This window comes from Canis lupus, chromosome 17, assembly GCF_003254725.2.
Source record: "Canis lupus dingo isolate Sandy chromosome 17, ASM325472v2, whole genome shotgun sequence".
In the NCBI taxonomy this organism is placed as follows: Eukaryota; Metazoa; Chordata; class Mammalia; order Carnivora; family Canidae; genus Canis; species Canis lupus.
This window is the reverse complement of record NC_064259.1, coordinates 4,512,086-4,536,101: the sequence shown is the minus strand read 5'-3', so window position 1 is coordinate 4,536,101 and position 24,016 is coordinate 4,512,086. Positions and strand designations below refer to the sequence as shown.

At 54.2% G+C, this 24,016-nt stretch overlaps 1 protein-coding gene across 2 annotated transcripts in view; it reads right to left on the bottom strand.

Moving 5' to 3' along the window:
• The window catches only part of RNF144A (ring finger protein 144A), a 117,783-nt gene extending 103,799 nt beyond the window's left edge, over positions 1 to 13,984 (bottom strand). The window contains exon 1 of one of the 2 annotated variants that reach the window (XM_049095373.1): positions 13,960 to 13,984. In XM_049095373.1, the coding sequence (XP_048951330.1) occupies positions 13,960 to 13,969 (10 nt within the window). In that variant the 5' untranslated portion in view covers positions 13,970 to 13,984. Of the gene's footprint in view, positions 1 to 11,745; positions 11,884 to 13,959 lie in introns of those variants that run through there. The other variant, XM_025454740.3, reaches the window with a different exon arrangement.
• Positions 13,985 to 24,016: the final 10,032 nt, after the last annotated feature.

The following is a 24,016-nucleotide window of genomic DNA, read 5'->3' as shown; positions in this document are numbered from 1 at the left end:
CTGTGCTGGCATCGTCCCTGAAAACCTATAGCTATACAATAATTAAAAGAGAAAAATAGGAAAAGGAGGAAATACGCATTATTTCATTTAGGCTGCCCTCATTTTAGTTGAAAACCTCAAGGGTAGCAGCCTTCCTAGTTCTAATGCATTCCGTTTTCATAGACCAGAAAGGCTACTGGTGTCTTATTCAACCAGGAAGTGTCTTCCAGATGGAATCTGGGTCCAGCAGGCAGTATTCCCTGAGGTCCCCCAGTGCTCCCCACTTCCTCATGTCTCACACCTGTGAAAGGGCCACAGGGTCACTTGCGAATCCGCCTTTTGGATGGGCCTCCAGCGATTTCTCTAAATTTTCTTATTCACAATTTCTTTAACCCTTGCAGAAGCCCCAAAAGGGAAGTAATCCAAGTACTGGTCTCACGTTTTAGATGGATAAAATAAAATGGGAAGTTTACAGAGAGGCTCCAGGTCTTTGCAGAAGGCCCAGTGGGACCAGGAGTGTGGAGCAGGATTTGAAGCCCCAATCACCGAGGTCTAGTGATGCTGCCCTCAAGTCGGACCCACAACTCCTGAGCTGTGACGTGGTCCATGGGCCACGCTGTCACACTCCTGATGTGAGCTGCCCTTGGTCAGATGTGCAGAGCTGTGACATAACACAACCCTGCAGGAAGACTGGGGGTGTTCAGGGGGCTGGTTTCATTTATGGATAATAGGAGCACTTTCTCCTGGTCCATTATCCATTCCTCTCCAAGGCCGAGGCAGCGAAATGACCACTGGAGATACAGTCAAATGATCTGTTGAAATATGTATCTGTCGTGTAGGAAATAATAAACTGTGTGTGTTGGTGGGCAAAATTTACAATTAAGTAAATTTTAAAACCCAGATCATTTATTTCACTATAAAATAAAACCACAGTTTCAAAAATCAAGAGTAGGGGCGCCTGAGTGGCTCAGTTCATTAAACATCTGACTTTTGATCTCAGCTCAGGTCATGATCTTGGGGTTGGGGGATCGAACCCTGCATTGGATTCTCTCTCCCTCTCCCTCTGCCTCTCCTCTCCCCTCCTCTTTCCCTCCCTCTCTCTCCATCTCTAAAAATATAAAGACCCACCATACAAGGCAACTGGGTCTCAGAATTGTTTTCACTTCACAATATATTATAAAAATTTTCCCATGTCCACAATCTCCAAAAATCATATCTAATTAGAGCAGGATATTTACTTAACCATACTTAGATGTTTTCCATTTGGGACTGTTATTTAAACACACACACACACACACACACACACACACACACACACGAGAAGCATTTGTGCATAAAGATTTCCTTCTTTTTCCCCACGTTTAGCATCATTTCCTTGAGCTAGATTCCCCAAAGTGCAACTGTCTCAAGTATTTGTGGTTGCAAATAAAAATCATGCATTTATCCTTAAGCCATCCCTTCCCCTCACCCCACCCCGTTTAGGCCCAGAAACGCATTCCTTCTGCTGAGCCAGCATGATTTATACTTAACCGCTTCCTGTTCTGCAGCAGAGCCCCCTTCATCCTATCAGCCAATGTTCCTTTTACCTAATTCCTCCTAGAAATTCTCTTAAATAACAATTTCATGTTAACCAAGAAAAATCGCTCTTGCCACCCAAGTATTTTATTATCACATGATGGTTGTTATATTGTCACGAGACTGACTTCTGGATGGCCAGTATGGAGCAGATGACACAGAGAGTTCGTGCCAGGAAAGATCTGTATACAATTTAAACTAAAATCATGCAAACTACGTTTGCAGCCTCCAGATGATTATTTTTGTTAGCAAATCAGTTCAGGGTGTTTGCCATTTGGGATCAGCTTATAGATGCCACTGGGTTTTAAAAACCACCCTAGGGTGGCGCTTCAGAAAGAAGCATAAACTTTCAGGCAGATCGGAAGGTCCTTTATTTTATTTTATTTTTTTTTTAAATGCGGGGAGTTGAGTTAAAAGTTTAAAGCACTGAAGCTAAATGTACCTACCAGGTGCCGGGCTGGGGACAGGAGTTAGACATGCTCTTCACCCAGGAGCTCAGCCTGCCACAATGCACCCCAAGAAAGCCTGACAAATAAATGTGGGCATCTGAGTCTCTGCTCTACCGCCCAGAGGAGCTGGGCAGGACCGGCACGAGGGCAGGACCTGGTCAGGGATGTTTGCTTCCCCGTAAATAGTGCCCTCATTTCAGGTTACCCAGAATTTCTATAAAATTGTGCCTTGAGTTTCTCTTGACTATTTTGTCGACAAAATATGACACGTGCTAACATCAGTTCTGGGTGTTTTGCTTTTAATACTTTGGAGCTAACACTGGTTTCCAAGATTTAGAAATATTTCATTTTGCAAAGCTCCTAGGCCGTAGGCTCCGTGCCTCTGTGTCCGGAGAGTGAAAGGATGCTGTCTCCGTACCACGTCCTCCACAAAATGCCAGAGCTGCTCAGGGACACCGGGACGGAGGAGGGCGGCTGGCAGGATGACCAGCACAGAAGGCATCGGAGATGCAGGGAAAAGCACAGAGATGCACGGAGCCGCTAGGAAAGCCACGGTTCAAGGAGGAGGGCGCCCTCGCAACCGGCCTTCACCGGGCTCACGAGTGGGAGACGTGGTGGGTACCCTGGACTCGAGCCCCACAGGCCAGTGTTCAGGAAAAACCACAGCGGGGGGCTGGGAGAGAGACTGGGGGGATTGCTCGGGGTGGGGGGGGGGCGGAATTAGGAGGCCCTAGAGCAGTTAACCTGATGCCCAGGTGAGACTCATGGCAAATTCCAGAGACTAAAATGATATGTTTGCCCAACCCAATCTCATTTTATACATTAAAAAAAAAAAAAAAAACAGTCCAAGGATACCTGCCTCTGAGTTGATACTGACTTGAGCTCAGTCCCTCAAAGCACCGAATGCGAATAATACAGGCTGCAGGGAAGAGGTGCACAAATGGGCCAAGTCGGCAGGAACCTCAAGCATCGGGGCTAAACGGCAGACACCGTCACTGGGGAGCGAGGATGAGCACACGGCCCGCGTCAGGACGTGCAGCCCGGCAGGGGTGACCCCACTCCCAGCCTACGTGCCCACGCGGGGCCTCGACACAGGGGCGAGAGGCCTGCGAACCCCCAAAGAAACATAGGCAGCCAGGTCCCTGCAGACGAGCACTATGGCAGGGAAACCTACAGCAGGGAAATCTAACGTGAGCTGCGTCCCTCATGTCACATTTTCTGGCACATTAAAAATAGAATTATTTTTTTAATTTATCTGTTTACTTGAGAGAGAGAGAGAGAGAAGGTAGGCAGAGGAGAGAGAGCATCTCAAGCAGACTCTGCGCTGAGCCCGACGGGGGCTCGATTCGAGACCCTGAGATCATGACCTGAGCCGAAACCAAGACGCCCAACCGACTGAGCCACCCTGGTGCCCCTGGCACGTTTTTCTTTTTCTTTTTTTTTAAGTAAAAATAAGGGAAATTAATGTTAGTAACATTTTATTCAAATGAGTAAAATAAAATCACGTTAACATGTAATCATGTAAATGTTATTCCTGAGATTGCTTTCATTTACACCGGTTTTCACGCCAGCTCTTGGAAACTGGCCGTGCATTTCTCCACACACACAGCAGGTCCCTTGGGACTGGCCTCCGTGGAAGGGCTCAGGACCCGCGAAGCCAGCGGCCTCCGCCTGCACGGTGCAGCCCTCCACACGCCCTCCCCTCTGCCCATCTGGTCGGGTTTGCTCTGTTGTAGCCAGAAGACGTCCCACCTTCGCCGGATAAACAGTCCCCGGGAGAGCAGCCCATGTGCCAGGCCGGCAGGACACAGCCCACGCCGGTGCCCGTGCCTGTGCCCCCAGAGAAAGCCCGTACCCGCAAGCACGCACGTGGCCGTGACGGAGAGAAAACAAGGTCACTGTGAAGGAAACAGGGCGCTGGGCCAAAGGAGAAAGAGTCCTGGGAGCGATTAAAGGATTAACAGATAAGAACTGGCCCCCTGGCCCCTCCGCTGCCCGGGGGAGGGCAAGCTCATTTAAGAACAAACTGACAACACTTCCTTCTGAGGCGTTGACGTTTGCACCTTCCACAGCCCAGGACCTGGCTGAGGACGCGGTGGGTATTTATTGGGCATTAATAAACTGCGTGAGCCTTAGATGTTGACCTATTTCACAGGCGGAGGGAGTGGAGGGTGAGCGACGCTGCCAGATGACAAGGGATTGCTGTGGGTCCCTACTGGTCGTCCTCACTGGAGCGAAACTGGAACTTGCATGATGCCGAAGGCTGCAGAGGTCCGTACCTGCCGGCGGATTACAGAGCTCCACACCCCGTCCTGTTCTGGAAAGGCCTCAGCAGCCCCCTGCCCTCCCCGGGTCCCTGGGCGCGCCCTCACTGGATGTCCCTTCATCCACCTTGGAACGCAGGAGGTCGACCAAGGGAAAGGGCCAAAGAACAGAAGGGATGGAGCAACGGCTGAGACTGCTCCTGGACCCCGAGGCCTGTGAAGGGTGGAGAGGCCTAGTTAAGGTCTGCAAACACTTACGGAGCAGCTACCCCGTGCCAGGCTCCGTGCCAGCTGCGAGGGGGACACAGACACGGACAGGACAGGACGTGATTTTCTGCTCCTCACCGCACCCAAAACTACAAATCAGGGAAGGCTCAGATGGGCTTACGCGACACTGGCAAGACACCGGGGCCACGTGAGCCACGCGACCCATGCGCAGGCTGGTCTGGACCTCGTCCCGTGGGGATTCCTGCCTTCCAGATGAGAACAGGTGAGACCAGCAAGGGCAACGGACGCTGGCACAGCCTGGCCATGCAGACGCTGGGCAGCTGGCTTCACGTACCGTGCTGTCCAGTTCTCGTGAGGACGGTCCTTCTGGCTCCCATGGCCTCTGGCTCCCCCAGCTTCTCACACCCTGGGGTCTGCCAGGAAGCCCACTTCAATGGGACACACACAGAGGCCGTTGCAGGGCTTCCCCAAAGGCCTGTTGTTCTCTGATCAAAAGGACAGATGCAGGCGACACCAAACTCCCCCCCACACACACACATACTTCTCTTGCCACCTTCAACACACACCCGTGAGCTGGGAGTTGTGGTGAGCCCTCTGGACCCCGGGGTGCCCAGCATGAGGGCATAGGCCGACACGCGGAGGACAGAGGGCAACAAGAGCAGAAGCCAGTTCTCGTGAGCAGCACGGTGCAGCAGGACCTGTGCCGGCAACCGTCCCCTCCCAGTGCCACGGAGGAAACGCCAACTGGTTTCTTGCAGCCCTCGTTGGTGAGCGTTCCCTTGTGAGCCAAACACACAGCAACATACAAACATGTACAATCGTGTACCCCTGCGCCTGCCGTTGGTGTTACGGGCTGAACTGTGTCCCCTTTTGGATACGCCTAACCCCCAGGATCGGTGATGTGCTCATTCGGGTCCTTGCCGGGGATCCAATTCACGTGTGACCAACAGAGTAGGCCCAACTCCCGTAGAACTGGTGACCAGCTGTCACTGCCTATCTTCGTTCACTCCAACCACCCTCGTAACCGTCCCCTCGGACGGGCGGCTCGTAAACAACGGACACTCGTATCTCACAGCTGTGGAGGCTGGAAGTCCGAGCTCAAGATGCCGGAAGGTTCGGGGTCTGGTGACAGCCTCTGTCTGGTTCAGGTGGCCTCCCACTCGCCATGTCCTCACGGGCAGGATGGGCGAGGGGGCTCCCATCCCATTCACGAGCGCCCCCCCCCCCCCGTGCCCGACACGCCTCCCAAAGGCTCCGCGTCATCACATCATCACACTGGGGACCTGGCTTGGGGGGGGCAGGCTGGGGGCAGGGCACTGCCCCCCTGCATGCAGACAGAGGGCAGTGGGAAGACGTCAGTGCCCCAGACCCGGAGGAGGACAGCGCAGCCTGACACGGAGGTGCTGCCTTAGGGTCCCGCAAGCGGAGGGAACGCAGACAGATAACCTTTTTGTCTTCTTTCCCCGCCACATCCGGCCCTACCCGCCCGCTGCTGGCCTCTCACAATCACACTGTCTCGGTTCCCAGGGCCTGTGCTGGACGCTTCATTGAGACCTAAAGAAGAAAGAAGGGACTGTGATCTCTGCGGGGCGCCGTCTCATCCACTCCAGGCACTGGCACCACCTCGCCTGCCAAGCGATTAGGAAGAAATAGGCAGTTTTAGCCAACAAATCCACATCCCAAGGCGCCCGCTCTCCAAGTCTTCTAGAAGCTCTTCTAACTCTGTCATCCCGGGACTCCCGTGTGCCCGTGCGTGTGTGTTGGAAGGGGGCTCCTGAGAAGTACCATATGGCGATCGGGGCACCCAGAAAGTGACTTTCAGGGACTGTGTGTTTCTCTGACAGTGGCCTCCAGGGCGCCCGCAAGCCTTCGCACTTCCCGACGCAGCGCTCCTTCTGGAACACACCCCCCGTGTGATGCTGTGGAATGGACACTGGCACCACGGACCAAAGGAGAGCGTCAAGCCCTCGAGAAACAGAGAAAACACTGACTGCTGCAGATTATTCTGCACGCACACTCTCGGGTCTCCGCAGCCAAGGCTCTCCGCTTCCTGTGTGGGAGGAACCACGCGAATCAAGGGCCCACCCCGTGTTTCCCAGACAATCTCTCTTTCTAGGAACCCAACCACCCTTTGCCTAGAGCGCCTCCGCCTCCCGTTAGAAAGCTCCAGACTTGTAAGGCTGACGGAGCCCGCCGCCTGCTCCTGCCCCCGAGGGCCCGACCACCAGCCCGGACTCACGGTCTGCAGGAACAAACCCCAGCACCGGGTCCCATGCCTCAGGGCCCCGTGCACACCGGCTCGGAGCTGCCTCGAGTCTACACACGCTCACGCCAGCCTCCAGAGCTCCCGTAACACACACGAGGACACGCACACCTTCTGCACACCGCAGAACGAGGCCCACCTCAGCCTCCCCCTCCCCAGCATCGCACAGTGCCCGGGCCACAAGCTGCCCCAGCCAGCCCGGACAGCGCTCTCATCTGACACTGGACCCGACGGCGTCTGCTGTCTATGGACAGGACCGGCCAGGCCTCCCTCCTCCCACCCCCACCGACACCCCCACCAGCACTGCGTTCAGCTTCTGAGGGTCCCACAGGGCACTGCTCTGTGGGTGGACTCACCTCCCAAAGAGAGAACCGGGCTCTCTGGATGTGCTCAGATCACCCTGGAGCTCGAATCCTGTGTCTTCATTTCCCTTTTGAGCCCAATTTCTCTCTCTCTCTCTCTCTGTCTCATCTTCAATCACTTAACCAAAATGCACTCAGAAAGTGTACAACAGGGCAGCCTGGGTGGCTCAGCAGTTTACCGCCAGCCCAGGGCGTGATCCTGGAGACCAGGAATCGAGTCCCACGTCGGGCTCCCTGCATGCAGCCTGCTTCTCCCTCTGCCTGTGTCTCTGCCTCTCTCTCTCATTCTCTCTCTCTCTCTCTCTCTTTCTCTGTATCTCTCATGAATAAATAAATATTTTTTTTTTAAAGTGCACAATAGGTGCTCAGGGAACGCAAAAATGAGGAAGTTCATACCCTTGTAGGGCTTACGAGAGGAAATCAGTTACATAAATCGCTAAAATTAGATTCGAGAGTTTTAAGTGCAATCATAGGTCTTGAGAAAAGTTGCTATGGAAGCACCTGGTACAGAGAACGTCCCAGCTGGCAGGTAGGAGACGGAGGGGGCCAGGGCTCGGGGTGCGGGGACGAGGCTGGCCGGTGCTGAGGCCTGTGGCTCTGTCCTATGCTCCCACATTCCCAGGGCCCCATCAGCAAGATGCCAGGACCTGGGGAGGGGACCACCCCAAAGTCCCCATTAGCAGTTCTACAGCTTTGAGAAGAAAACGGTATGTGTTCTGAGCCCGGAAGGGACACCAGGAATGTGGCCCACGGAGATGGCAGGAGAATGCTCCAGGGCACCTGCTCGGGGGCTGTTGGGAGGCCCACCCTGGACAGGCTGGGGTCAAGCGATGAAGGATCCCGAAGACTCGACCGAGGGACATGCTCGTCATTGGACAAGCAGTGGGGGCAGCTGAGGGCATCCCAGCAGCACAGTGACAAGAGGTCTCTGGAGAGATGGTGAGGGACCACAGTGGGATTGACACAAAGTTTGACTTTCCCAAGAAAGTCAAAAAATATGTGTTGATTCTGGCTTCAGAACACCCGTTTAAGAGAACATTTTACATCTAGGAAGAAGAGGGTGCCTAACCCACGTTTCTGTGACGGGGACACTGCCCGGCACCCACAAGCTGGCGGAGAGGGCCGGCCGCTCTGCCCAGCAGGCTGCCCTTCCCGTGGGGACGCAGGCGAGCCTGACCGGGGACGGGGTGGTGGGGACGGCAAGTACTGGAATGGGGACGAGCCTGCAGACCGGCCAGCCCCCAAAGGCGGGTAGAGACGAGCACACCCAACCCCATCACTAGCCACTCAACTCGCATCCTGGATGCAGACACCACAGCAGACGGGCCCCGCACTGTCCGCAGGCTGGAGTCTCTCCACGGTTGATGCAGCCTACACAGCCCCCCTCCCTCCACAGAGCCTTAAAATGCTGCCCATCGCCCCCCCCCAAAGTCAGACACCCCCTGTTCCAAAGAACTGCTTGGAAACTGACCCCCTGGCAGCCAAAAACAGTCCCAGGGAAATCGTGTAAGAGGTGTTCGAGGTGTAAGAAGGTGTGTCTGTTCAAGGACGGACACAAAACCCCATGTAACCGAGAGCCCTACTACAGACACCGTGGAAGCTCCCCGCTGTTCTATGGGTCTGGGCCCGGGGTCCTGCCCACAGAGCCCTGCCAGCTGGGGAGAAGCTGCGGAGGCCTGCACTTTGCTGGGGTGACTCCCAGCTCGGGGATCCTGAACAGTAGGCAGCAGCTGCCACAGGCCCCGGGGAGTCACACTGGCCTCGCTTGGGGACTCTGAAGGCAACAGGAGAGGTGGCTGGCTGCCTTGTAAAAACACGGGGTGCTGCCCGTGGTTCCACTCACCTTCTCTGAACTGAATCTCCTCCAGCACACAGACTGGGCAGGGGGGTGAAGGGGCCGGGGGGAGGCTCTAAAACTATACAAGGATGAATCCCACGCTGGGAGAACCTTCTAGAAGACACACCAGAAACCAGAGCAACCGTTTTCCACTCCGGAATCTGGGTTTGGACGGTGTTCCGAGATAGTTAGCCTGCTGAGAACAAGACCCTGTACAACAGCCGGCTCCCAGTTCCCGGCCCACGCCCAGCTCCTGCTGGCTGTTCCCGGGGCCCAGAGTCTGACCTTGAGCCTCCAAAGTGGCCTGGAGAACCTGGACTCACCCTTCAAGTCGCTGGCATCACAGGCTCCACCGGGAGCTGCCCTGGGCACACCAACCCCATCATTAGGACTGTCTGTGGATGTGCTGGCTTCCACCCCCAGGCTGTGGCCTCCTCGAGGTCACAGAACAGATCCTCTGCCGAGGACTCGGAGTCCCACGCGGGCTTCAGTGTTCACCACGTGCACGGCCTCGGACAGCCCAGCCACGCCCTGCTTCCCTTCCCTCCTCAGTGATGTGGGGACCGTCGCAGCGCCCGTCCCGCGGGCTACACGAGAACTGGGTTCCTGGGCGAGGGCCCGATGAGCAGCACTCAGTGACAGGGCATCCTAAGTGACTACGAACCATTGCTTCCTCCCTCTCCTGGGGCAAATCTAAGTGTTGGCTGACACGCTACTTCCCACCATCCAGGGAACTTATTTTCCTCTGTTAACATCACGTCCAGCTTGTCAAACTTGCACCTCAGAGGAGGCCCAGCTCTCAGTCTATAGGCCACCCAGAAAACATGTTCCAAGGCAGGTGTCAGATTCCAGGAACGGAGGAAGATGGACACTCATCACCAAGAACCACCCCCTCCAAAGCCTGTCTCCCAACACATCCTCTGTAGGAGAAGACATTCTTCTCCAAAAGTCCATAAAACTGGTTGCATTTGGCACCTTATCCCGCAATGCTGATTCTCCTAAAAAAAAAAAAAAAAAAAGATCTTAAAAGCAGCAACTGCTTTTTTTGGATCTTGGGAACCAGCTAGGCCAACACCTGGCTTTCACAGTTTAAGCCACTGGCGCCACCCAAGGAGGTGAAGACACTTGCCCTGGGTCACACAGCCCGGTCAGAGGTTTGCGCAAGCTCTGTCCTTCCGGACCAATCTCCAGCAGCTATAGAAACAGTTGCTGCAATTTAATTTCTTCATCTAATTAAGAGAAGCTATTCATGTGTGTCAGCTACAAGGAAACGAAGGACAAAGGAGGCTGGTCCCGAGAATGATCACCTCAAGTGACTTTCCTAGTCGTAAGGCACCTTCAACTCCGCTCTTGGATCGCCAAGGCGGGAAGCTACCCAAGTGAATACGAAGAGGGTCTGTCTTCCTCAGAAGCAATCCCCTCTGTTCATCGTCTCTGGCGCCCTCTGAAATCCTGCACCCAGAGACCTGGGGGCCTGGGGCGGTCTTGCGTAGCCGGATGCCCAGTTAGCGGCGGAGGCCTCAGTGTCATCCTGGGTACCACCAGGCCAGCAGACCCCCAGAGCAGCTGATGTGTCTCCCCTCCCCTAGCCCAAGCCCAGAGCAGGAGGAAGGCCGGCAGGCAGTCGGGAAAGCTGCTGCCGGGCCCAGGCCAGCCTCGGCCTATGTGGGGGTCCCCGGGGTGGGGTCCCTGCCCTCTCTCCTCTCCAAGTCACAATGAGCGGGCTGAGCTAGGAAGCTGCAGTGACCACCTATCTCTGTGACTCTCAGTCTGCAAGGGCGGGCCTCCTCCTGTCTCCACCACCAGAGAGAAAGGTCCTCAAAGAGGAGAAATTGGAACAAAAGAAGGCAGCAGAGCCAAATTACGAACCACAATGGGAAAAACAGGCGACGTGGCTCCCGGCTTCTGGCTGAGCCCCAAGCTCACCCGCTAAACGTCAGCGGCTTCCACTGAGGAGTGTGTGGGGTCCCTTCCAAGCCCCAAACCGCACGGAGTCCACAAGAGAAGCACCATCCTCTAGTGCGGATGTGGATGCAGGAATGACACACCCTCTGAAACCCGGGGCACCCAATACACTTATCAAGCACACGCAGCTGAAAGTGTGCTTCCGCGTGTCGGTATCGGCTTGGGCACCGCCTGTGGGCGCCCACACTAGGCGCCCATAGTTGCAGCCCGGCCCGCAGCGTCGGAGCCCGCCCGTCCTTAGTTCTCCAGGGCTCCTGGCACTAGAATCGGGGCCCCTTTAAACACGTAAACTTCCAGACTCCAATTGTGCTGGATCTGGACAATCCCCATCCCACGGAAATTAGGTTACTGACATCCCATTTTCTCCTGAGGTCTGCAAGCCATGCCCCACCTTTGATAAGGGGTACAGGGGGAAGCTCAGTCCCAGCAGGTGGGAAGTGGGGTGGGGTCGGAATCTAGGGGTGGCACCCAGCACACTGCACAGCACCCCCTCAATTGCACACAGCAGGGTTCAGCTCACTCTCCTCCCCCTCCTCCTCCAAAACCATCAAGGGCTCCCACCATCAAGGGCTCCCACCACCAAGGGCTCCCACCATCAAGGGCTCCCACTGTCAGGGGATCCAGACCGAAGTCAGCCTGGAATTCAAAGACCACGATTTGTTCCCATCTGACCTCTGCACTCAAATTTCCTTTGCACGCCTTACAAAATAATAAAGAACAAACACCATAAAGTCACTAGAAAACCACAAAGGACCAGGTCCCTCATCCGAGCACTGGGGAAGGGAAGCTCGGGGCATGGGAAAGGTCCCAAGCCTGCACACACCTTGTGTTCCCATCCCCTCGATCCGCCAGGCAGCGCCCCCGGCCTCAGGTGCACCTGCCCCACCTTCCGGCTTTGACTCAACAGCCTCCCTCACAAAGCAGCCCTGGCCCTCCCCTCCCTCCAGGGGGCTCCGGCTCCACCGGCTCACCCCGCGCCCCGCCCTTGACCTCAGGACACGGCTCCCCGCCCCAACACCGCCCGGTTCACCACCACGTGTCCTTGCGGGGCCAGGCCCCAGGCCCCAGGCCCTCCCTGGGCGGCACCGCCCCCGCCGCGCCCCGCGCAGCAGCACCCACCCCGCGCAGCAGCACCCACCCCGCGCAGCAGCACCCGCCCCGCGCAGCAGCACCCACTCCGCGCAGCAGCACCCGCCCCGCGCAGCAGCACCCGCCCCGCGCCGCGCAGCAGCACCCACCCCGCGCAGCAGCACCCGCTCCGCGCACAGCACCCTCCCCGCGCAGCAGCACCCACCCCGCGCAGCAGCACCCGCCCCGCGCAGCAGCACCCACCCCGCGCAGCAGCACCCGCTCCGCGCAGCAGCACCCTCCCCGCGCAGCAGCACCCGCCCCGCGCAGCAGCACCCGCCCCGCGCAGCAGCACCCGCTCCGCGCAGCAGCACCCTCCCCGCGCAGCAGCACCCACTCCGCGCAGCAGCACCCACCCCGCGCAGCAGCACCCACCCCGCGCAGCAGCACTCTCCCCGCGCAGCAGCACCCGCCCCGCGCAGCAGCACCCACCCCGCGCAGCAGCACTCTCCCCGCGCAGCAGCACCCGCTCCGCGCAGCAGCACCCGCCCCGCGCAGCAGCACCCGCCCCGCGCAGCAGCACCCGCCCGGCGCGCTCCTGGGGCTCCGTCCTACCCTCTTCCGTGAAGCAGACTTCCGCCTGGCACACGGCAAGCCAGGGGATTTCTTGGACATGTTTTTATTATCATTTACTGGAAAGAAAGGCACAGAGAGAACTTTTGAAGTGACCACCCAGACCTGACGGCGGGGGTGATGAGGGGACCACGGGGAGCCCCTCCCCCCGAGACCCGAGCCGCGCCCGGAAGGCGCCGGGGAGCCGGGGAGCCGGGGAGCCACCGCCGGGGGGAGCGCAGCCGAGACCCCCAGGAGGGGCGGGCTCCGAGGAGGGCCGCGGGGATGCGCACGCGGAGGACGCGCCCCCCCGCCCCCGCCGGGCCGACCAGCCTTCCCGCCGCCTCCCGCCCCCCGCGGCCCGCGGCCTGCGGAGCCCCCCCACCCCGGAGAGAGGTCCCCGCCCGGTGCCGGGGAGCCAGGGAGCCAGGGCGCGGCGGGGCGGAGCGGGCCGGGCCGGGGGCGGGGGACCCCGAGCTTCCCAAGTGGCCGCGGCGCTGGGGCGGCCGAGGGGCAGGCGGGGCGGGCCCAGGGTGCTCCCCCCGGGTCCCCCGGCCGGGCCCGCGCGCCCTCGCTCCCCCCGGGCCCCCCCGGCCGGGCCCGCGCGCCCTCGCCGCGACCCCAGCGCCCCGGACCCCGGGCCGCGCCGCCGCATCCCCAGCCCCCCCCCCGCCCCCGCCGGGCCCGGCCCGCGCGTCCCCGCCGCATCCCCCGCCCCCGCCCTCGCCCGCGCCCGCGCCCGCGATGCCGACACAAAGCGACGCGCGTCACCCACCTGCCTGGTCCCGCGCGGCGGGGGCTCGGGGGCTCGGGGGCTCGGGGGCTCGGGGGCTCCGAGCGCCGCGCCCAGGCCGGGTGTCCGGGGCGTCCGGCGCGGCTGCGGGGTGCCTGTCGGGTGCCCGGCCCGCGCCCGCCGGAGCCGCCCTTTATGCCCTGCCCGCCCTCCAGCGGGGCGCACCGCGGGCGGGGGGAGAGTGGGCGGCGGCGAGCGGCACAAAGACGCGGGCGCCCAGGCCCGGCCCGGCCCCCGCCCCTGCCCGCCCGCCGGCCGCCCGCCGCCCGCCGCGCAGCGCCCCCTGCCGCCCTCCGCCCGCCGCGCGCCCGGACCCCGCCCCCCGCCCCCCGCCCCCCGCCCGCCCGGGGCGGCGCCTCTGCCCGCGGGGTCCTTCCCGGGAGGGGAGGGGAGGGGAGCGGGCGCCCCCCCGCCCCGGAGCCGGGCCCGGAGAGCGCGGGGCTGGGCAGCCCGGGCCGCCCCAGACCGGCCCCGAGCTGCAGCAGCGATCCCCGGTCCCTGCGGCCTCAGGACCCGGCTGTCAAGATGCCAGGGCGTCGCGGAAACGTCCTTCCATCCCCCTACCTGGTGGCATGGATGGATGGATGGATGGATGGATGGATGGATGGATGGATGGAGAGCCCACCTGGACGGCGTCAGGATACCCGAGATCCAGGCACGCAATCCACCTCCTAGCCTTAGGGTTTCAGGCTCCTCGCGATCCAAAACCCCAAAACCGTAGAAGACAGGATCCCTGCAAGATTTTCTTTTCGCCACTCCCTTTAGTAGCTAGAAGTTCGCCAAGTGTTAAATAATATGCCTGTCAGGCATGCATAGCTGAGCAAAACTTGTTGGTGTGCAGGAAACAATGCCTCCTTCGATGCATACACTCTTTTCTCCAGAATTATGAGAAAACCAGCCCCAGCCGTAGGGGCTTCCCTCCCTAACAGCCGTCCCTCCTCTGTGGGCTCTGAATTCTAATGCCTTCACCTTCCCGACCCCGTGTGCTCAAGGGAGTTGCTTAACTTCTTTGGCCTTCCATGTGTTTTAGCTGGAAAATGCAATGATAGTAGTGTGTGTGTCATAATGATCTTGGGAGGGATTGAACAGGTCACACGAACAAAGCACTATCACCATAATGGCTCCACCAAACTATAAGGACCCCATAGCCCTTCGCTGTTCTCTTTCCTATTTCCTTCAGACAATTATACAAGATTCTCAACTACCACGAGGTTGTGTATGATTTATCTTCCCCTGCTACCTATGCATCTTTTTAAAAAGCATAAATCTCTCTCATCTACACTGAAAAGTCATTCTGGTAAGTATTTCTCCTCCTCGAAGATATGAATGGGCATTTGACTTTGGAGGACTGTCAAATTCTTCAAAGAAATGTCCTTGATATTCAAGAGAAAGTCACAGTGAGAAGAATCCTAATACTTGGTTACTCTAACCTCTCAACAGGAGATGAGAGTGCTTCTACCTAGGGGTGGGAGCCTCACAGGACATGTATTCTCACACACACACACATACACACACGCACACTCACTTCTGGACTCTGGTCATGGTACCAGGCAGGACCCATTGTGACAGGATTTATGGATGAATGGACAGATGGATGGATGTCTGCAAATCTACCAGGAATGGAAGTGAGCCTGTGTATTCCATGTTGGATGGGTCCATGCTGGGTACCATTTCTACTGCAAACAGGGACATAGAAATCATGTCAGAGGAGCTGAGAAGGAGCATCTGGGGCTGGCAGGGGGAGTGCTGAGGAGCAGAACCATGTTCTCAGCCAAGTGTGTAACTGAGACTTCTATGCGCTTATATAGTGACCTGTGTGTGGCTTCATTCCCACGCTGTCTTTGTTAAGGACACCATCGTTGATAATATAATTTGCATACAATGCATCTCAAATACAACAGTTTTCTATAAAGTCTTCTCAGTCAATCCCCTCTTCCCCTATCCCCAGATCTCTGACCTTGTGTATGATTTAGCTTGTTTCTGTGTTGATCGTGGCATCGGTCACACTTCCTGCTTGGGATATTTACTGTCTGGTTGTTAGATCTTAAGATTCTGTAGAGCAGTGATGAAGTCATTTTTCTATGTTTTCCTCCATAGGGCCTTGGGCATGCTAAGTACTCAATAAATAAAGAGTGAAATCATCTACTCTGAGCTCTGCCTTGGAGCAACCATCCTGGTTCTCTCCAGTGATACGCTGTCGGGGTCTCTCAAGGTCATGTCCACTCTTCAGTCCAGTGCCTTCACAGGTCATGACTTGGGGCCATCTGCCCCAAAGGTCTGTCATGTCAGGCCTTTTTTTTTTTTTTTTTTTTGTCAAGCCTATTTTAGAAGACACCATTGTTCCTAAATGTCTGTGACTCATCATTCACTCGCCAAACAAGGGCCATTCTGATTACCTACAATAGGCAAGATTCTGCGTTAGACAGGAAACAGGCTGCCACTGTACGTGGTCCAGAGGCTGGAGAAACGGGATTCCATCCTCGAGTTTCTCCTCTAGACGCAGAACTGAGGGAAGCTCAAGATTCACACTCATAGCTTAAAATAAAAATATTTTAGACAGTTTGTATGAATTTGTAGTCACACATTCTCTAAGGACAGAAAATTCACCATTTCTTTAATTTTTAAAATCAATTTATATGCAATTCCTTGTTTTCAGAGCGTGGCTGGCCACTAAATGCCAGTTATTGTTCTGACTCTCTTGGCTGGGATACACAAGAATCAGGAGGATTCCATGGTTCTGGGAATGTGGGATGTAACCCACATTCATCCTCAGCATGTGGCCAGGTCCACTGAGAGTCTCCTCCAAGACATACTAGCCCTTTTGGGCAAGCCGGCCACAGTTTCTTGTTCCATAGGTTCAGCTCCCCAGGTGGCCCAGGTGGCCTAAGAGGACGGGGCTATGCCAAGTCCCTGGCACTCTCAGGGCTTCTTGGGAAAGCTCCCGTGGTCTGCACTCCTGCCTCCTGCCTCCTGCCTCTCAAAGGCCTCCTCTTTCTTTCCCAGCCCACACATCCCAAATAATCCCATCCGTGCATGGAATGTCCGCATAAAACAGGATGCAGAGGGATTGTCCTCAAGCAGCTCTGCCTTGGGCTCTGCAGACTCCCTTGGAGCCAGAAAAAATGCAAGGCTCCAGCTATTTTCCTAGGCAGAGAGAAGATGCAAAACAGCAAACTTACATTACCATCACATAAAATATGTGGTCAAAACAACAAGAATAATCGCTTGAGGAAGAAAAACAAAACTTCTAGAAAGTACAAGTGGAGAGAAAAATCCATCCCAGCTGTCACCTAACAGCACCGTTCTGGATTGGCTTGGAAGCCCCTGAATTCTTATAATGTGGTTCTTAGCACCACTACCTCATGGCATGACCTTCTATGGAAGTAGGGTCGTTGCAGATGTCATTAGTTCTGATCAAGTCATCCTGGAGTAGAGCGAGGCCTCATCCGATGTGACTGGTGTCCTTATATAACCAGTTAGTTTGAACATAGACACACACATAAGGAGGACGCTATGTGAACGTGAAGGGAGAGGTTAGGTGATGTGTGGAAACGCTCTGAGTCTCGCCAGAGACGGCCAGCTGAGCACCAGAAGCTAGGAGAAGGCTGGAGAAGAGTCTCCCTCCCAGCCTCACAAGGAACCAGCCAACCCTGCCGACCTCTTAATCTCGGACTTCTGGCATCCGGAGTTGTGAGATGACACATTTCTGTTGTCTGAGGCATTCGGTCCCTGGTGTTTTGTGTCGGCAGCTCTAGCAGGTTGACACGAGCACCGGAAGGGTGCCCATGTATGACTGCAACGTAGAGAGTAAGCGCTGTAACAAAAATTAAAATGCCATCTACGGAGGTGGTAAAAATAAATGATAGTGTGAAAATTGATAAGGGGACGCCTCCCCGAGCTCTCAGGCCCTTTCACTCCTGGTCAATCATAAATCCAGGGGCAGCGGGGGAGGTGGGGGTTGCAGGTGGATGCTACCTACTGCAGGCAGGGAGGAAGGAAGTTCCTCCCCAGGGGAACAGCCCAGCGCGCCAGAAGCTGTCACATCCCAGCCAAGGAGGAGCCACCACACTTCCAGCTCTTACTTTACTTTGTTGGACTTTATGTATAACAACCTTCCAAACTTCCCAGTTTCCTTCATCAGAGAGCCTTCCTCTCCTTTGTTCGGTGGAGTCGCCCATGGTTTTTGCCATAGCTTGCTCGTCCCAAATCGCAATTCTCTGCTCTTCCTGAATAAACTCATTTTTGCAGGTAAAATAACTGGCAGTTTTATTTTGAAGATTAACAATCCTAAAGACGGCTGCTATGCCAAAAAACAAAGGAAGACTAGTTTTCTTGGCACCTTTTCCAGAAGGTAGAGACATTTTCTACCCTGTTCACCACCACATTGGGCCCAGAAAGGACAAGTTGTGGACATTCAATAAGTATTTGTCAAATGAAGTCAATGACTCACGCCTTCTACAGCTCTCGCTAGCTGGTACTTCTCTCTGGCTCAGACCCAAATGCCATGGATTCTAAACAGACATTTAGACTAGAGAGAAGGTCGAGTCTAATCTTTTCATCGCACATATAGGAACAGCGGGCTTTTAAAGTGGCCTTTGACAATTCCAAGATCACCGCTAGCTAGTGGTGTAAATGGTGCTATTACTCAAGGTTCTTGGCAGATTCAGGGTTCTTTTGACATTTTATTACACTACTTTTCTATAGTGATCAATAGAATATGGCCCTTGTGGCTCAACAGAATTTAAAAAGCCTTTTTCAATTCTGAAGAAATGATTAAATTATATTCAAAATTAGGTGGACTTAATTGTGGGCAGACATTTAAGGCTCACTAAATATCCGTGTGTTTCTCCACATTTCCAAGCCCCCTTGCAGTGAGGTGGGCACATAAGACCCATTTTGTTCAATAGGCTGTGGGCAGGGATGTCACTTCAAAGAATTCTGAGACCTCTAACTTGCCCACCCCTCTCATAGTGATTAGAGAGCCACCTTTCGAGATCACAAAATGCAATCTGCCCAGATCTGTGAGTTGCCTCTTGCTAGGAGAATTACCAGGGAACGTGAAGTCCCATGGGTTGAGCTATTGAAATTCTAGGGTGTATTTGTTACTTCAGCTTAGTCTAGCCTACACTAACTAATGCCTTCATTTTAGACTAATTTTGAGTAGCAGTAATCATCGTACTATGTCTTACAGAGTCAAAGTGCACTCCCAAGTAAGGAGGGGAGATCGAGTGTTAGACAGGAGAGCTCTTTTGAGGCAGGTAGCAAAGAGCCCGGAAAATAAGGGAACCTGGAAGGAATTCAGGTATCAGGTGCGCAGAAAGGAAACATAGTAAGGAAACCAGGAGTGTGTCAGGCCAAGAGGTAGGGTGCCTGGAACACATTCCTCATGGGTGTGGCCACATGGTGTCAGGTGTTAGGGGTGGGAGGTGTCAGGTGTTAGTGTTTGCAGGACTTGGCTCTGCATCCACTGACCTGGGTTTGGGTGAGATTTCACAGGTGTAATGAATGCTGCAATGCCTGGTGCAGACCCACCTGCACAACCAAGGTGCGCTCGCTCCCCCAGCTGCTGGGAGTGTGGGTGCTGACAGCTCACCTCCCAGGACTTAGCCTCTTCCAAAGGCATCTGCTGCAACAAATTACCACCCCCTTTGTGGAGGCAGCTGCTTCCAGTAATTGTTCCGTGCAGGGTTAAAGACCTGCCCTGCTGCCTTATCCTGAGCCAGTCTGTGGGGTCCCGGCCCACAGACCCATCCACCTACATCAGCTCGCCACCCTCTGCAGGTGCCAGTCCTGACAGCATCTCCAGCCAGCGAACAGCCATCCTGGAGCCTCCCAGGGCCCGACCACTGTAAGTGACCACGGCAGGGAGAGCTCCCGCCACTGCAATGGGGAAAATCAGGTAACACCTTCCCAGGATGGATTGTTTGGTTTGATAGAACAGAGAGTGTCTGTTAGAAATGAGGATGGCTTGGGCCCGGGATCCACCGGAGCGAGGATCATGGAGAGCAAGAATAGAATTGGGTCTACACAGACCCCTTCTGGACCTAAACAGACGTAGAGAGCTCTTTAGAGACTGTTTCGTTTTGTTTCTCTTTATTTCTAAGAACCGTTTTGTTTGTACTTAACTTTTATTTCGCTATGATTTTCAATGTACTAGCCTTGGATTATTCAATCGCCTTAAAATATAGACAATCCATAAAAACCTCTCCTTCTCTCTCTCTCTGCACATACACCCCCACCAATAACAATAACAATACGGCAACACACACACACACACACACACACACACACACACACACACACGAATGCCCAGCTTGGCAGCCTGGGAAGCCACTCCTAGCATTTCAGACCCCAGTTCCCTACTGACGCCTTTGGCAAGCATTTCCAGGACCCCTCTGGATGCTTTAATTTGTCTTGTGTTTCCTACACTTTTGCAACTTTTTCATTCTGTCTGTGTGTCTGGCACTGGATGCGGCTGAGTGCAATGTCAGAATGAAGAATGCAGCTTCTTGGGGCACCTGGGTGGCTCAGTGGGTTAAGCATTTGCCCCTGGATCCCAGGGTCCTGGGATTGAGCCCCACATCCATCTCCCTGCATGGTGCAGAGCCTCCTTCTCCCTCTGTTGCTACCCCCTACTTGTGCTCTGTCTCTCAAATAAGTAAATAAAAAAATTTTTTAAAGATTTTATTTATTTATTCATGAGAGACCCAGAGAGTCAGAAACATAGGCAGAGGGAGAAGCAGGCTCCATGTAGGGAGCCTGATGTGGGACTTGATCCCGGGACTCCAGAATTCATGCCCTGAGCTAAAGGCAAAATCTCAACCGCTGAGCCACCCAGGCGTTCCAAGTAAATAAAATATTAAAAAAAAGAAAAAAGAAAAAAGGCATGCAGCCTCTTTCCTTGCCCATTTGATGTGCATCTAGAGATTTATCCCCTTCCCTGCCCTCCCCTCTCATGTCTGGGCATGAATGTTGGCCCCACTGGGCTGTGTTTCTGAGAACTTATTCTCATCCCAGTGATGTACATTTGGGATGTTGGTGAGGTCCAGAGAATTCTTGAGATGTCTTTTGTGCAAAAGGTCATTTTATTAAAGCCCCAGGGGACAGGATCTGTGGGCAGGAAGAGCAGCTGCCCGGGGGTTGTGAGGAGTGGCTGATTATACACTTGGGAGTTGGGGGAGCTAAGGGAAATGGGAGGTGTCCAAAAGGACTTTCATCTGCTAAAGACCCTAGGATGCCGGGGGCCCTGGCTACTGCCAAGTTAAAGTAGTTTTTCCAGGAGGTCTGGGTAGCTTGGTGGTTGGTTCAGGTGGTGATCCCAGGGTCCTGGGATTGAGTCCCACATCAGGCTCCCTGCATTAAGCCTGCTTCTCTCTCTGCCTCTCTCTGTGTGTTTTTCATGAATAAATAAATAGAATTTTTTTTAAATGTAGTTTTTCCTTCTAGTAAGGCATTAACATTAAGACAGCAGGAAGCTTCCTGGAGGCATGTTACTCTCTTCCTGTCACAGGTCATTATCAATGGGCTGCAGGTCATAAAGGACTTTGATTTTATTTACATTCCCTTCTGCCTCTATTTCCCACTTCCCTATGGTGGAGAGGGTGATGTTAGGGCTCCAGGAGACAGAGCTGTGGCTCTCTGAATGTTAGGCTTTTGATAAGACTGTTTTTTCCTCGTAAATCACTGAGACATTGGTAAACTGAGGGAGCCTCCAGGCCTGAGGGGGTGTGATCTCTATCAGCTGACCCTTTGTTTTTCCTTCCCTTAGTTTTAGGGCAGCTGGGAGGCCTGAGGAATGTCACACATCCCTTTCCTGGAAGCTAGGGGTGGGGGTCAGCTTGTGCTTCTGCCTTCTGCTCCCTCATCACTAGGACCACGACCACCACGGGGCAAGGACATATCCCACTTCCCCAAAAGAAGATGCACGTTCATGATATCCAACCACCAAGAGAAGCCTCCACAGATTAAAACAAACAAAACCCGAAGACAGGGGTGGAGTCTGGGTCTCAGGCCGTTGGGAAGGAGGAGGGAGCACCTCTCTCCATCCCCTGAGGTCTGACAGGAGTGTGCGCTGTGTGGAGCCCCACGCTGCAGAACAGCCGTCAATGCCACGAGGACAGGCTGGTGGGAATCATCACCCGGGCTGAAAAATGAGGTTGGACAGAGTAAATTTGAAGTTCAAATTGGCTTTATTAAGTGATTCCTGAATCAGGCAGGTGGAGGGCCGCCCCAGCAGCTGCACACCGCAGAAGGTGTTTGCAGGTGGGGGTGCATGGTGAGAAGCCATCCGCAGAGGGAAAGAAAGGCTTGTCTCAGGCCAGGACATTGGCTTTCCTTCCAGGGAGGCAAGAACAGCGGGGTTTGTCCTGCAGGTGGCCTCACCAGAGCTGATAGGGACATTTCAGAAGGACTTCCTTTTTTCTTTTCTTTTCTTTTTTTTTTAATTTTTATTTTATTTTAATTTTTAAAAATTTTAAAACTTTTAATTTTTTTAATTTTTTACATTTGTTTTTAGTTAAGTTCAATTTGCCAACATATAGTATAACACCAAGTGCTCATCCCACCAGAAGGACTTTCCAAAGGTCATGCTCCTGGGAGAGGTGGAAACTATCACTGAATCGCCTTTGCTGTGCTGGGGGCCAAATGACTCCATTTAGGGCTTGATGGATGTTTCTTTTCTCTTCTTTTCTTTTTTTAACACCTGCAACCATATCTGCCATCCCCTTGATCTTGGATTTCCCACCTCCAGAACTGAGACTCACACGTCTGTGTTTTAAGACCCCTATCTATGGTATTTTATTTTATTTTTATTTTTTTAAATATTTTTATTTATTTATTCACGGGAAACACAGAGAGAGAGGCGGAGACACAGGCAGAGGGCGAAGCAGGCTCCATGCAGGGAGTCCGATGTGGGACTCGATCCTGGGACCCTGGGATGACGCCCTGAGTGGAAGGCAGATGCTCAACCACTGAGCCACCTGGGCGTCCCTATTTATTTATTTATTTTTAAAGATTTTATTTATTTATCCATGAAAGACAAAGAGGCAGAGACACAGGCAGAGGGCGAAGCAGACTCCCCGCGGGGAGCACTATGCAGGACTGGATCCCGGGACTCCGGGATCATGACATGAGCTGAAGGCAGGTGCTCAACCACGGAGCCATCGGGTGTCCCATCTACGGTACTTTATCACGGTGGCCTGAGCTGAGTCAGGTGGGTTTGATTCAAACAACACTTGAATGCTTGCCGTCTGTTGGGCTTCCTGGAAAAGCTGACTTCCCTGACTTAGGATGCAAGGAGCAATGAGGTAGCCCTCCTGAAAAGACAGGGCTCCAACTTCACACCCGCTCTGGTGTTCCGACTCCTCAGTAACTACTTGCTTGCAGGGGGGGAAAGCAGCCTCAGAAAGTTGATTACCACCCAAGCTCCAGAGAGAACTGATGGAGGTCAGTCTATTGAGTCAAGGAGCTAAGGGGGTCTCAGGGTGTGATACTGTGATTTATAATAAGGGATAAATATTGGTCTTTGTTCCCCTTCCAGGCCCAGAACTCCTAAAACCCTTGGAATTTCCTAAGTGGTGAGAGCAATAAACGTGTGTTTTGTTATGTTAATCAGTTGACTTTGGGAAAAGCCCTCAGGGTGCAGGCTGGTTGTCGGGGAGAAAACCCCGTGATTTGAAGCTTGCAACTTTCATTTCTACCCCCAGGCCGCTGGAGATTTTCACTCACCAATGGCCAATGGCCAGTGGTGTAATCAGGCCTCTGTAATGAGTCCTCCATACAAACCCAAAATGATGGGGTTCCGAAAGCTTCCAGTTTGGGGAAGACATAGAGATTTGGAGAGATCGGTGCCCCTGGCAGACGGCATGGGAGCTCCTCACCTTTCCCCATACCTGGCCCTACGCATGTCTTCCTCCTGGCTGCTCCTGACTTCTACCCTTTTATAATAAACCAGTGATCTAGAAAGTAAAATGTCTCTCTGAGTTTGGTGAGCCACTCTAGAGAATTGATTGAACCCGAGGAGGGGGTTGTGGGAACTTCTGATCTATAGCTCCTCGTTCAGAAGCACTGGAGATGCCCTGGGCTTAGGACTGGCCTCTGAGCAGGGGTGTGGGGGGCGCAGTCCTGTGGGGCTGAACCCTCACCCTGCGCGCCCACCACCATCCAGGCAGATTCCTCAGAGTGGAGTTGAACTGTGAGGCACCCACCGGTGTTGGAGAATTGCTCGGTGGTAAGGAGAAACCTCGCATATCGAACTGGGAACAGAATCAGACAGGGCCAAGTCAAGACGGCCCTGAATGAAAACATAAATCACTTTTGGGCTGTTTCCCAGATCCTCCAGGAATTAACTCGCACAGAGGAGCTTTATTATTATTAATTATTTCTTTTCTGAATAAAGTGAATTCTCAGAACATTTGATACAGTCACATTCTTAAATATCTAAGCAACTCAAAAACCAAAGCCAGTGATTTTTTTTTTCAAACCGACTGCGGTTTTTAGAAGGACATTAGTGTGAATTGTGAGGAACTAGCTGTTCTCATTAAAGCATAAGAATACTAATTGGCTTGAAAAACCTTCAGAAGATTTTATGTGGGAAACAAAATTGAGAATGAACTCAATTCTA